The sequence below is a fragment of the Magnolia sinica genome, chromosome 11 (assembly GCF_029962835.1).
Source record: "Magnolia sinica isolate HGM2019 chromosome 11, MsV1, whole genome shotgun sequence".
NCBI classification, from domain to species: domain Eukaryota; kingdom Viridiplantae; phylum Streptophyta; class Magnoliopsida; order Magnoliales; family Magnoliaceae; genus Magnolia; species Magnolia sinica.
In genome coordinates, this window is record NC_080583.1 from 31,864,505 (window position 1) to 31,878,915 (window position 14,411).

The following is a 14,411-nucleotide window of genomic DNA, read 5'->3' on the forward strand; positions in this document are numbered from 1 at the left end:
CATTGCCAATTTATTGTTGCTTTGTTTCCAATTTGCATATTCTCTAGAATTAAACAACTCTCCATACTTGTGTTTCAAAATGCTTTCTAAGGCAATGAAGTTAGTGGAGAATCATGTCGCCCCTGGCCATAGTACATCATCATAACACCTCACATGTATCTCGCCTAATAGGTAGGTTTGATTGCAGATGAAATTTGTAATTATCCAAGCATGAACAATCACCATCTTAATTGCAGGCATGTCCCCTATCACCTCAACATTAATCAATGCAATGAATTGTGCACAGGGTCCAGTATAGCTCATACTTCTTCATCAACTCCTTCCTCCCCTTAACGAATGCACTCATGTTGCCAGTGACAAACTGCACAACATTCTTCCTCCCCACCTTCTTCATTACATCCTTCATTGGCCAATATATATGATGCAAGGTATTCCGTATCGGCAATAGTGGTCGTAACGGTCACCACAGTTACCGATGTGGGTATCAGTCGTTATGGCCGATACGGAGGCATAGCGACCGTTACGACCCCTGTAACAGTTGAAATTTTCTCCCCCGAAAAATTCTAGAAAATTCAGAATAATGTAAATATTCCAAATTTGTATTCATTCTTTTGTTTTGAACATGTTTATGGTAACGCAACAGTCCACTCTTTGGTGAGAGTGTTGTGTTGGGCTGTCTAGTCAATTTATAAGCATGGTAATGTGTCTCTAATCTTTACACGTCACAATCAAGCATTAGAATTAGAAATCGTAAAAAATGCATGTATACCACTTTTTTATTTTTTGAAAAATTGACCCTCAGATCTTCTATTCGCCCAAATCGCTTCAATTTACTGTTTTAATTCTAAAAACTATAGTACGAGTGGTTGAAATCTATCGTAGGATGATCAGGGAAAGTTTTTTGAATGAGAAATTTAAAAATAATAATAATAATAATAATGAGAAAAATGGATTTACATCGGAAAAAAAAAAAAAGTGGTCATTTTTCAACCGTTATTGGGGTAATGGTCGTCATGCCGCACAACGGCCAATACGATCGCAAAAAACCAATTGCTTCTTTTCACCCCCATATCATGTAACGGTCACGACCGTTACCCATACGTATCGGCCTTTATAGCCGTATCATAATAGAGATGAAACACCTTGATATGATGTGTTCTCAATTTCATTCGACATATTAACGAACTAATTTTAATAGACTATAAAATTTATGATGGACAACTTTGTCAGCCCTATCCATCTGTTACAACCAATGTTCGCAATATCGATACTATCAGCCGATATATCCTGTGATACTATCAGTATCGCAGTCCGACGATATGAAACCCTCAGAAATTAGAAAAAAAAGAAGAAGATAATTTGATAAACTCCTTTGTATTGGCGATATATTGCAAGATATAGCGAAATATCGACTGATATCACCAACATTGGAGAAAAATATAGAAAAAATTTCTCTTACGGTTGTGATCTTACTGATGGAGTTGCTTTCTTCTGGATTTAGTGGGTCGCTGTCAACATCGCCGGATCATGTAAGAAGATCCCTAAAACCTTTCTTTTTTCCTTCAAAGAAAACCATATTTCCGGCGAGGATGATGTGGATTTGGGTTGGGATTTGCAAAAAGAAAGATTTTCGGGAGAGATTTTTGGAAATATTGCGATTCCAGCAAGATTTTGAGATGGATTGCACTGTTCTCTCGACTGTCTTTAACGGAGAAGAGAGTCGAAAGACTCTCTCTCTCTCTCTGTCTCGTCTTTAACATAGAAGAGAGTCAAAGGACTCTCTCTCTCTCTCTATCTCTCTCTCTCTCTCTTAACGCAGGGAATAGATTAGTTGTTATGCAGATACAGCCAAGTGGGTGTTAATCTTACCGCGTGGGGCCCATCTTGATGAGTGCATTTTATATCCACACCGCACATCCTTTTTTTTTCCGATTATTTAAGGATGTTATCCAAAAACGTAAGCAGATCCAAATCTCAGGTGGGCCTTGGGAAATTTTTTAATGATGAGCGTTCAGTAATCACTATTTCATGTGGTGTGGTTCACTTGAGATTTGGATATGCTTAATGTTTGGGACCATGACCTAAAATGGGCTGGAAAAACGAATGGACATATTAGATATACAGCATATCATCAAGGTGGGCCCTATAGTAAGGTGAACACCCACTAAGCTATTATCCGGGTAACACCTAATCCACACCCCTTAACTTAAGGGAGAGTGGATTCGAAACGACCCGATTGCACAAAAGGCAGTGCGGCCCTTTCAGTGGGGCCCACCTTGATTTATTTATTGTATATCCATTTCATCCATCCATTTAGAGATATCATTTTAGGTCATGAAAAAAAAAAAGAATGAGGCAAATCCAAAGCTCAAGTGGTCCCTGCAAATATATATATATATATATATATATATATATATATATATATATATATTGGGGATTAAAGGCCTACCATTAAAAACTTCTTTGAGGCTTGGGGCCACAGATGTTTTCGATCAAGCTAATATATGTGCTTTCCCTTCATCCATGTCTGCCTAAACTTATAAACAGGTTGGATCTCAAATAAACATCATGGAGGGCCCCCCACAAATGGTTTCAAGTTTCAACGTTAGCCATCATTATCCCCACTGCTTTCTGCGGTGTGTCCACCTAGGCTTTGGATCAGCCTCATTCTTTGGCTTGTGATCTAAAATGATATCTCCAAATGGATGGATGGTGTGGATATAACACATACATCATGGTGGGGTTGCAGTCAGGGTCCCACCCAAAACCCTGTTCGGTCGCACGCGCGATTGGGTACTACCCCCACCTGGTTGAAATCGGATTGTGTACTGAGTTACTCAGTATGCTCCTATCGTACTAAGTAAACTCTATTTGGGCCCACGGTGATTGTACTTAGTTTATCCATGTTTACAGTGGTATGATCTACTTAATCTTTGGATATGAATCAATTTTGGGCTCAAACCCTTAAATTAGATGGAAAAATGGATGGACGGCGTGGATAGACCACATACATTCAAAGTGGACCCAAATGAGTGGTCACTGAATGTTTAAACAGTGGTCACCGAATCTCCACTATTTCCTCTCGTGCGGCTGCCCTGAGTTTTGGATCCACATGATTTTTTGTCTGATGTCCTAAAATGATCTTTAAAAAAAAAAGATGGATGGGATGGATTTTTTAGAAACATCATGGTGAGCCCCATGTAGCATCCCAGTGTAGCAAATAAACCCCTAGCCGGACGCGGATTAGTTTCTGACAGGTTGAGTTGCGAGACTCGCTACCGAGGTGACGTCACCAAGTTCTGTAGGCCCCACCATGATGTATGTGTTGTATCCTCACTGTCCATCTATTTTTCTAAACCATTTTAGGGTATGAGACCAAAAATGAGGTATATACCAATCTCAAGTGGACCACATTACAGGAAATAGTGTTGAGTGAACAGATCATTAAAAACTTTTTGGGGCCCATAAAAGTACTGGATCAAGATAATCTCTGATTTTTCCCCTCATCTTGGTCTATATGACCTAATCAACAGATTGGATGTCAAATAAACAGTACAGTGGGTCTTAGGAGGATTTTAATGGTAGATATCCAATCACTATTGTTTTCATGACGTGTGGTCCATTAGAGATTTGGATCTGACTCATTCTTTACCTCGTACACTAAAATGATATCTTCAAATGGTTGGACGATGTGGATACGAAACATAAACCATGGTGGACCCACAGAATCTCTCGATGTCGCTTCAGTAGCAAGTCTCGCTACTCAACCTGTCATAGCTAATCCGCGTTCCTACGGAAGCGGGTACGTACGTGTCGTGTGAGGACGCGAATTGCGCACTGAGTAAATTATGTGGGGTCCATTGTGATTTACATATTTTATCCACTCCGTCCATCCATTTTAATAGATAATTTGAGGGCTTTAGCCCAAAAACTAAGTATATCCAAATCTCAAGTGGACCTCACCACAGGAAATAGTGTGAATTGAAATTATACCGTCTAAAACTCCATAGGGGCCACATAAGTTCTGGATCAATCTATTATTTGTGTTTTTCCTTCATCCATGTCTTTGTGATCTTATGAACGAGTTGGATGACAAATAAACATCACTGTAGGCCCTACCAAGGTTTCAACGGTGGAAATCATTATTACCACTATTTACTGGGTGTGGTCCACTTGGCTAGAAATGTGTATTTTTTTTTTTTAATTCATTTACTTTTACATGTCTTAATTATTGTAAGCTTGCATTTGTATTATATAAACTCTTTGGTTACTATTTGAGTGATTTCTTACGACAACGCATGCCTTTTAGCCCCCATTAAATGGAAACTTATTATTTAATGCATTCTTTTTGTAATTTTTTCATTCCTACATATGTAAATATGTGTATTTAGGCATGTCTTGAAGTTTCACTGAAAAATTCCATCATTTTCTCCATGTTTCCCCATTTTTCCTTGCATTTCCAGTTATCGGCGATAACGATATTATATTTGTATCCCCGGCCAGCGAAACTTGTAGCGATACCGACAACTCGAACACTGGCTACAATAACTTAAAATATGTAATGCATCAATATATCATTGATGCATTGCAATATCCTGCAATATATTAGGCAATCCAGCCCATCGGCATCATGCGATATTCGATAGACTAATACTATTGATATTTAAATCGTTGGTTATACGATAGTGCAATGTTATACCAATGTATTGATAACAAAAAGAACTAACAACATATAGCCAGAAGCAGAAAGGATGGTTGTATTTATCCATCAGACTGGGAATAAACAATGACATACTAAATTTATGGATAAACTAATCCAATACGGAAATGATGATTCAACTTGAATATTGCAACAGTGATCACTGAAATAATTAGGAACCCATCTGTCAATATAAATTTTACAGAAATGGCTCAGCTTACTTGCTGGGTGGTAACCTGGCTCTGCTGCATCTGCATTCACAAGCTGAAACTTCATCTCCAACTTGGTACCAATGCATGTGCTTCACCTAAACAAAGTAAACAATATCACTTGATCACAGAGATCAACAGAAAGTCAATTTCTTGAACACCGACATTCAATAGCAAAACAAGAATTACGAGACCACCCTACGGTAACTTTGGGTAGTAAATATATGATCATATGTGCATGAAAGAGTCAACCAATAAAAATATAGTATAATGAAACTAGAAGAAGCGTTAGGTTAGCTTAATAAACAACCAGTCACAAGTGCAAACATGTTAGGGGTTATGACCAAGTCTGTCACGCCCCAAAAAGGGACCTCGGGCCATATAACATGTCTGCACTGCCCCTAATGGGTATGTGACTGGGCCACAATTGGGATTTGACTGGGGAAATTTTGGGGTTTGTACAGTTGGTACTGTTTCCCTCAACTATGATATCCAACAAGATAAGAGAGCAATTCAAAATTGTATTCCACTATGTAACATTTATAGGTACACGAATGCGTGAGTTTCAATTGACATAAATACACCGCAAAAATCCAAAGGATGAAACATTAGAGTGTGCTAATATAACCCTTACTATGCTACTCCTGTTGTTTGCCTTCGCCTGACAAAAAAAATGAGAATAAGGCATGAGCTAAAAAGCCCAGTGAATACATCTCTCATGTGTGCGGTGTTTCTATGATATGCCATGAAACTTAACAATATCAGAGTGCGCAAGGTACCTGTATACAATGCAATATGATACAATGGCATATGATGCCAATAAACATGATAAAATGCAATAATGTATACCACGCCTCCAAGGCCAAATACCCAACACATCAAGCAAGTCTGTCACACCCCAAAAATGAAGCTCGGGCCCCTGACTCCGCTCTTGGGATGTGACTGGCGAAAATTTGGATAAACTTTTTTTTTATATAGTTGGTAGTGTTTCCCTCAACTATGATGTCCAATGAGATAAGAGAGTAATTCAAAATTTTATTCCACTACGTAACATTTATAGGCACAACGAATGCACGAGTTCCAATTTACATAAATACACAGCAGAAATCCAAAAAATGGAACAGCAGAGTGCGTTAATATAATCTATGCTATGCTACTCCCATCATCTGCCTTGTCTTGAAAAAAAAAATGAGAATAAGGAAGACATAAGCTAAAATACCCAGTCAGTACATCTCTCGTGAGTGCAGTGTTTCTATATCATGCCATGAAATTTAACAACATCAAAGTGCACAAGGTACCTGTATGCAATTCAATATGATGCAATGCCATATAATGCTAATAAACATGATGTAATGCAACAAAATGCCAAATGCAGTCATGTATACCATGCCTCCAAGGCCAAATATCCAACGCATCTCAGTACTGTTATCCTCTAAAAAGCATCAGGGTCGATACCCAAGCACACCTAGTTATGGCCTCGCATACCCGCCTCGTCAATGGGACCAAACACATCATGGCCAATAAACTACTCCACCCGGCAGTCGGCAACAGACCCTATTGCACTCCAACACACCAAGAGGTCAACCTGAACCCATTTTGCACATCCGCCCATACCAGGTTGGACAGACCTCTTCCCATGCGACCACAACGGTGAGAGTCAAACGCATCATGACCCATGTGTCCACCCAGTCTCAATGGTACCAATGAGGTTTAGAGAATTTCACCCACGAGGCTTAGTCTATTTATCCCCAATATAAACAATAGTCCCGGTGTTCCGAAAAACCACGAATAAGTTTGTGGTATCAAATCGATCATAATATGCCATAACATCCAATCATGCATGAATATAATATGTCCACAATTATGCCATGATTCTAACACATGAAATGCACCCAATCATCCAATGCCTTAGTCATGCAAATGCAATGCACAAGTGCAATCATGCTCATGCTCCATCCGCATATACAATGTACCCAATCAACCAAGGTTCCAACCAAGCATTACCCAATCAACTAGGGTTCCAACCATGCATATACAATACATCCAATCAACCAAGGTTTCAACCAAGCATGAACCTAATCAACCAGGGTTTCAACCAAGCATGTAACCAAGCAACCAGGGTTACCAACCTCCACATACCACCTAACATAAATTGTGGCTCCTCAGTCCACATATAATAATAATCATGGCCCATAAGTCCATATGTAATCCACATCACAATAACCATGGCCCCTCAAATCATGCATATGACCATTCTGTGATCCAAATTCATGAAGTCATGAAAATGCTCTTCCATATGCTCCATACACACATGCCATACATCAAATCAACCATGATGCATATGTATGCATGTCTAGTGTATCAAAATGGCACGGTGAAACATACGTGCACTCGGGTAGCCCCACTATATATATATCGAGGAATGCTTAGCCCCACTATATATATATATATCGAGGAATGCTCACCTGTGCACAAGTGATATGAACGAAAAACTGAACCATCCATGTGATGCAGCACCCCATGAAAACCTCAGGGCCCAATTTTCACCCTAATCCAAAACTTTGGGGGGCCATGGCAAAAGGAAACAGTTTCCTCCCTCGATTTGTCTCTCTTTTTCCATGGCCCACCAAAGTTTTGGATAAGGGTAAAAGTTGGGCCCTGGGGGTTTCATGGGGCGCTGCATCACATGGACTATTCAGATTTTGGGCTCATATCACGGGAGATGAGTTCTGAAAAGGTTCTCATGAGAACTCGTGAGAACTGGTGCGCAGGTGAGCATTCCTCTATATGTGTGTGTGTGTGTGTGTGTGTAAGGTACGTACAATAATACAAGACCGTGCTCTTTACTTACCCCCGTCCCCCCCCAAAAAAAAATCTAGTTATCAAGTTGGTCGCATGAGGTACTAGTCAGTCAATCAGATAGTATGAGTTAAACTGCCCACTATTTTCATACAGGGTGGGTTACGTGATGAGTGGACTACCCTGATGTTTGGGTCAGGTGATCTTCATGGTGGGGTCCACCTCGTTATTTGTTGAGAATGTGGTGAAAATAGATGAAATGCCTTTTTTCTTCTATACATTCTCAACCACTTCTATTATTACGGTAAAACCAAAACAAAAGGAAAAAATATTCGCCTACTCAATTAGCAAGATTACAAGAGTATCCCAATGATAATAAAAGATATGTATACCAACACTCACCCTCAAGCTAAAGCATAAATATCAATCATACCCAACTTGCTTGTGATATAACATAGCCTACTTTTCTCAATTTCTTTTATATGAATATGGGTCATGTAAAGTTCCGATTGGATGTAAGCCACAATAATGAGTTCTGTAGCAACCTTTTCCTTTCCGCTTCTATATTTGTTCTCTCGTGCTACATTGGATTATTTTCTATGTGAATTATTGCTTGGTTATCATGGTAAAAACAATAGGAGAACAAACTTCAATTCCCAACTTCATCAAAAGCTTCCTTAACCGCATTAATTCATAGGCAGATCCAGTGTTTTAAATATCGATGATATCGGCCGATATATCTTGTATCCCACCTGTGCGATACAAAATGCAAAAGTAGTGGGATATATCCCACATGTTTGATCCGGTGAGCATTTTTTTATTTTGATTCTTTTTTCTTTTTTTTTGTAAATTATGTTAAATTAGTGTCATATTGTTATAAATCAATGATTTTTCATGGTTTGCATGAAAAATCATGGATTGGGAGCTTTGATTTTGAGATTTGGAGGAGAAGGACCGAGTAATGGAAAATTGAAAAAAATCAAAATTTTCCCAATTTCTCGCAAATCGGTTGCAATCTTTATATCCAAACATAAAATCAAACATGTATGTAACCTGATCTAGTGATTCTTCTTTTGCTTTTGAATGTGTTGCTTGTGTTTCCACACATCTTCTTACATTTATAAATTATATGAGTAAACTTTGAATATACTTGCATCAATTCAATTAAATAACGCATAGATTAGGACCCCATACAAAGATAACCTATTATGTGAACTTGTTTTTTTGTAATGTTTTGATTTGTAAGTGTGTATTGATGTCTTTTTTAACAATCACTGAAATTTCATTGAAAAATTCGACCAATTTCCAATGTTTCCCCATGTTTCCAACAACAGCGATACATTACGCGATACAACCAATATATCCCATGCAATAACTAATACATATCTGTATCCCAAGGGTGCGATACATAACGCGATACCGATATTTCAAATACTGGGTAGAGCATGCCAAAACCCAACAGTTTGCTTCAACAATTAATCTAGCCACCACAAATTGTTTACTGCTCTTCCAACTAACAAGTTTCTCACCAAAGAAGGTAGAAAATCCTATAGATGATGCCTACCTGTCTTCAATTGTGCCCAGTTTGCATCTGAGTATCCCTCCATGCTCATTTGCTCATGATTTGAATACAAGATATCATTCATAGTTGCCTACTTCAGGTATCTCGGGATTATATTGGCATTTGCCATATGAGATAGCCAGGGTGGATGCATGAATTGGCAATGACACTGATCACATATGAAATTTCACATGTAGTTATTGCAAAGAAATTAGTTAGAACACGATCTGCAATAACCTCATCCTAACTGACATGTTTTTAATTAGTGTATCACATTGCCTTGTCCCAAACATACTTACATTTTTCCATAAATCTAGTTTTATTTTCTCATAAATACAAATATCTAAATGAGCAATCTCAATTCCCAATAAGTATTTAAGTGTCCCGAAGTCATAAATGTCAAAATCCTGATGTAAATACCTCTTGAACTTCCCAATCTCACTTGTGTCATCACCAGTAAGGATAGCAATTTTCTCTTCCTTTCTCCTCACAAGGAATGCATGATCTACTGAACTCCTCTTATGCCCATCTTCAGCATGACACTACTGAAATCTATCACAAGCTGCCCTGAGAGATTGTGTTTAGGCCACATAGAGCCTGTTTCAGCTCACAGACTTTCCCACGCTACCCCATAGGCTGAAACCCAAGAGGAAGACAACATAAACTTCCTCCTGGATGTCCCCATGTACAAAAGCATTCTTTACATCAGACTGATACAAAGGCCATATCTACATCATATGTTTGTGTAAAGTGACATGCAATTGTTTATGCAATGTTTGTATAAAGCGCTATGCAACTGTTCATGCAACTAAACAGCCTTTATACTTGTCACGTGAAGACCTTCCCGCTTGCCACTATGGACAAGAAAGAGCATCTATGACACAGGAAGGAATTTCAACAGTCGAAAATGAAGCAACAAATGACTGAAATGAAGGATAAGGAGAATTATGGGAAACAAAATTACTAAGAGGATGAGAAATGGCATGAGTTGGATACCCAGTAGGACAAGAACAAGGACCTTAAGGAATAGAGGACAGCAAGGAATTGTGAAAGAGATTAGTGATTGGTCAATTGAGGTGATATGAATTAAACCTTCTCCCCCTGTCAAGTATACACCTACAACTCTTTAGTGGCAGTTGGAGATTTCTCTGAAGCAACCAAACTACCAGTGGGGGCAATGGAAGGAAGAGGTACCATCTCAAAAGAAGAAGCAAATTGTTGATGAGGACAAAAGAATGGTACAGAGATGTCCATGAAGACAAGATTTTCTCAGGAGAGGATTGTAACGCTTATGCTCCCTGATAGTACTAGGGTATCCAAGAAGACACAATGGACCAAGGACCCAACTAATCCTTTGTTTTCCAAGAATATGTGCAAAGCAAATATACCCAAATACATGAGTAACGAACAATTTTTATTTTTATTTTTTTATTGAATCTTGGATTTTTACCATCAAAGTTAGGAAATGGTGTGTGAGTTATTATAGCAGTAGTTAGAACCATCACATCCCAATACATTTTTTCAACTTCACCCCAAGAAGTGGGCATTTGGTAACTTCAAGTAGATTATTTTTCTATTCTGCTACACCATTTTGTTGTTGCATATATGGACATGAACTCAGGAATATCGAGCCTTCATCCCATGTTCTTGAAAGAAAAGTTACAATTAGTTACTCATGTATTTCCACCCATTATCCGAACAAATGACTTTAATTTAGCAGTCATGTTCATCCCACATTATCCAAATGAAGAACTTTAGTTTAACAGCCAATTGAACTTGAACCATCTTTTGAAATCTTTGAAATATAGGAAAGATATAATATTTCAAGTTCATAAGAGAAATCCATGCAACACACAAACAGTCGTCAATAAATGAAATAAAAATAGCGAAAGCCAAGAAAAGAAATAATGGGAGTTGGTTCCCAACATTGGAATGAAAAATCTCAAATGGAAATAAACTTCTTTTATTTCTAACTAGAAAGGGCTTCTACAATGTTTCAACAATTGACAAGTATCAAGCTGTACCTTAACACTATCAGACTCGAGTAAACTCACAAAAAGAGAATGAATGCAAGAAAAAAGGAGTCTAACCAAGTCGAGCATGCAATAAAGTAAATTGGTTTTTGTTCTGCACTTATTGAGAGATAAAAGCTACTAAGGGATCAAACCCATTTTCCATTGTTTGTGAAGCCTTTCTTTGTGGGAATTTGTGAGAAACGCCATTTCCCACTTTATTTCCATCTCTAAGAAAGGCATTTTTCCATAATGGAAGGAAAATGGATTTCTCAAGGGTAAACCCGAATATGCCACCATCCATCTTCAATCGCCTCACATGTGTCACGTGTGTCAATGTGCCACTATTGTCCATCTTTGATGATGATCCACATGTTCACTATGTGACATGTGCCAATGTGCCACATGTGTACCATCCATCTTCTCTACGCCCCACATTTGTAAAGCGTCCCACATGTGCTAATGTGCCACATGTGATACCATCTTCTCTTGCGCCCCACATGTGCTAATGTGTCACATGTGCCACATGTACCACAATTCATCTTCTCTTGTGCTCCACATGTGATAGCACTTTGCATGTGCCAATGTGCCACATTTAGTATTGCCCATCTTCAATTGTTCCAAATATGCCACAAGTGCCAATGGTGTTAATGTGTAGAATTGTTGCCATCTAGTTTCAAGTGCACACGTGTTATATGTGCCAATGTGTGTCGTGCGCCAATGTGTGTCGTGTGCCTCATGTGCTACCGTACAGCTTCAAGCACCTCACTTGTACCACATGTGCCACACTTCAGCTTCAAGCACCCACATATGTCGCGTATGTCACATGCCACCGTCCATCTTCAAGCATCCCACATGCGCCACATGTGCTAAGTTTAACAACAAATCTGAAAATATATCCTAAATTCTAGGAAAATCTCATTGAAAAACAAACAAGGAAGCAATGTTTCCTTTCTTGTAGTCCGTTGGAAATAATGTTTCCCAAGAAAAACTATTTCCTTTTCTCTGCTTTTCATGAATCCAAACAGGCCCTAAGGTAGTAGCTTCTCACTGAAGTCCTCCAAAATCAAATCACCACCAATCACCTTCCCCCATTATGTTTCAATTTAGTTGTTTAATGATGCTTGGCACTTTACTAAAAGGAGATTTGATGATAATGAAGGAACATGTAAAACTGATATTGCAAGAGTGACTAAAAGGTCCCTCTTATTTGAAATGGTAGTTCTTCAACCATCAACAATTTGAACAATTTCATAACTAGAAATATGATAGAAGGATGAAAAACTAATGGTCAGTCATGTGATCAAAGGCACCTAAATCAATTATCCAAGAAACACCAGGTTCTAAAATTGAGGCATGATGTAAGCAGATCAGTGTAGGTAGAGGGGAGAAGTTGAACAAGTTGCTTCCTCAAGTCTACAATGATCACATCTATGAGGTTGCAAAAAGAACATCCTAAAGGCAACGAATGATGGTTATCAATAGCGTCACTACTCACAACATTAGATATAGTGGCACAAGGCTTTGGCTTGAACTCCGGTGGCTTTAGCTCTAGATGAAGGATCCAATACATGTCTATGGTATGTTCTTTCTGCCATTGTCCGGGCATCAAAATTTTCACTTCTCAACATGCATAAGCCTTCTATTTCCAATATTAAGAGTATCCAATCTTCTATTAAAATCGCCTTGTGTATTCGCCATCAATATTGAGTACTCGAGTATAAGAATAGTTGGGATCAACAAATTGATGGCCAGAGATGAAGATGGGCAGGATTGGTACTAGAGCTGCTGGAAAAATGAATTAGATGAAGGTGCTCTCACTGATTTCGTTGGATAAACCACTGGGAGAAGAAGATGATGATGACGAAGATCCAACTATGTAACTAAATTTCGATGACAAAGAACATATTGTTAGTGCACTGATTTGTGCATCTTGTTTGTCAATCACGTGAGTCCGTGTGTCATGTAGTCGGTTGAGCCCTTGGAAGCTGAAGACCGAATACACAAGTGAACATGAGCATCAAGGAGCAAAGATCATGTAAATGAGGTCCCTTGGTGACCCTAACCCTTGACCCAAAACATCCCCTTAAACATCTAGATGATCATGATTTAATAAGTAAACCTTATTGATCATCCCTCAGCCTTAGGAGCCTAATTGGAACATGATAAGGCTAGTAGAGGTGCTAAGTTGTTATGAAATCGTATGCCCAAAACAACAGTTTTCAAGTAGCCTTCGATCCCATCGACAAGGTGTCGATGGGACTCGATCCAATCGAAGGTCCACTCAATTAGATCGATTAATGAGTCCAACAACCATATAAAGATAATTATGGATTTTCTCAATGGGATCGACAGAGGGTTCGATCCTATCAAACGACCTTCGATCCCATCAAACGACCTTTTGATCATATCGAAAGAGTCGTTAACTAGCCATTTTATAGCCGTTATAAATCGGTTTCTTATAAAAGAACATTCGGTTCTTGGGCATTTGCATGGGTTTTTTGTGCAATAGAAGCCTAGTTGATTCCATGATTATATCCCTCATTGTAAGCCTCTAAGTCCATGAGATCTAAATTATCTTCCTTGTGATTCATCACTTGAAAGAGGATTCCAACCTCAATGTTGAAGATGAACTTGATCTCCACCTTGTTCTAGAGATTGGATTTGAACCAATAGTCAAATCTTTGTCCAAACCCTCTTGATCACCCATATAGGTGAATCTTCTTGGATTACAACCTTTCATTAGTTGTAGACTTGCAGCAGATTCACCCAACCTCCCATCACTGATGCAGGACATGAAATTTAAGTATAAGATGCAAGAATTCAGGCTTATATCATACCAATTCAGAAACAGTTACACAAATTCCACGTCCCACATGACAATCTAAATCATTCAATTAAAAGGGGAATCTATGCGGGTCCAGGCCGACACAAGCTAGGACTGGACCAATAAAAATTATAAACCAAACAATGTCAAAGGGAAATAGAAATCAACCACACATGCATAAAAATCAATCCCTAATACAAGGGGTTCCCCAATTTCAATTCAAGCAACCCTGGGGTGATAAAAACGGCAAACAAATTAGGGAAAACGCAATCTAGGTTTAGGGTTAATGAAGAAAACATGTATG

The 14,411-nt window shown here is 38.6% G+C and overlaps 1 protein-coding gene across 4 annotated transcripts in view; it reads right to left on the reverse strand.

Moving 5' to 3' along the window:
* The window catches only part of LOC131219010 (chaperone protein dnaJ C76, chloroplastic), a 79,675-nt gene that overhangs the window by 32,624 nt on the left and 32,640 nt on the right, over nt 1-14,411 (reverse strand). For 2 of the 4 annotated variants that reach the window (XM_058213969.1, XM_058213967.1), the window contains exons 3-4: nt 5,543-5,569; nt 4,921-5,006 (exon numbers count right to left, since the gene is read on the reverse strand). In XM_058213969.1, the coding sequence (XP_058069952.1) occupies nt 4,921-5,006; nt 5,543-5,569 (113 nt within the window). The remainder of the gene's footprint in view (nt 1-4,920; nt 5,007-5,542; nt 5,570-14,411) is intronic. The other 2 variants (XM_058213970.1, XM_058213968.1) reach the window with 1 other exon arrangement.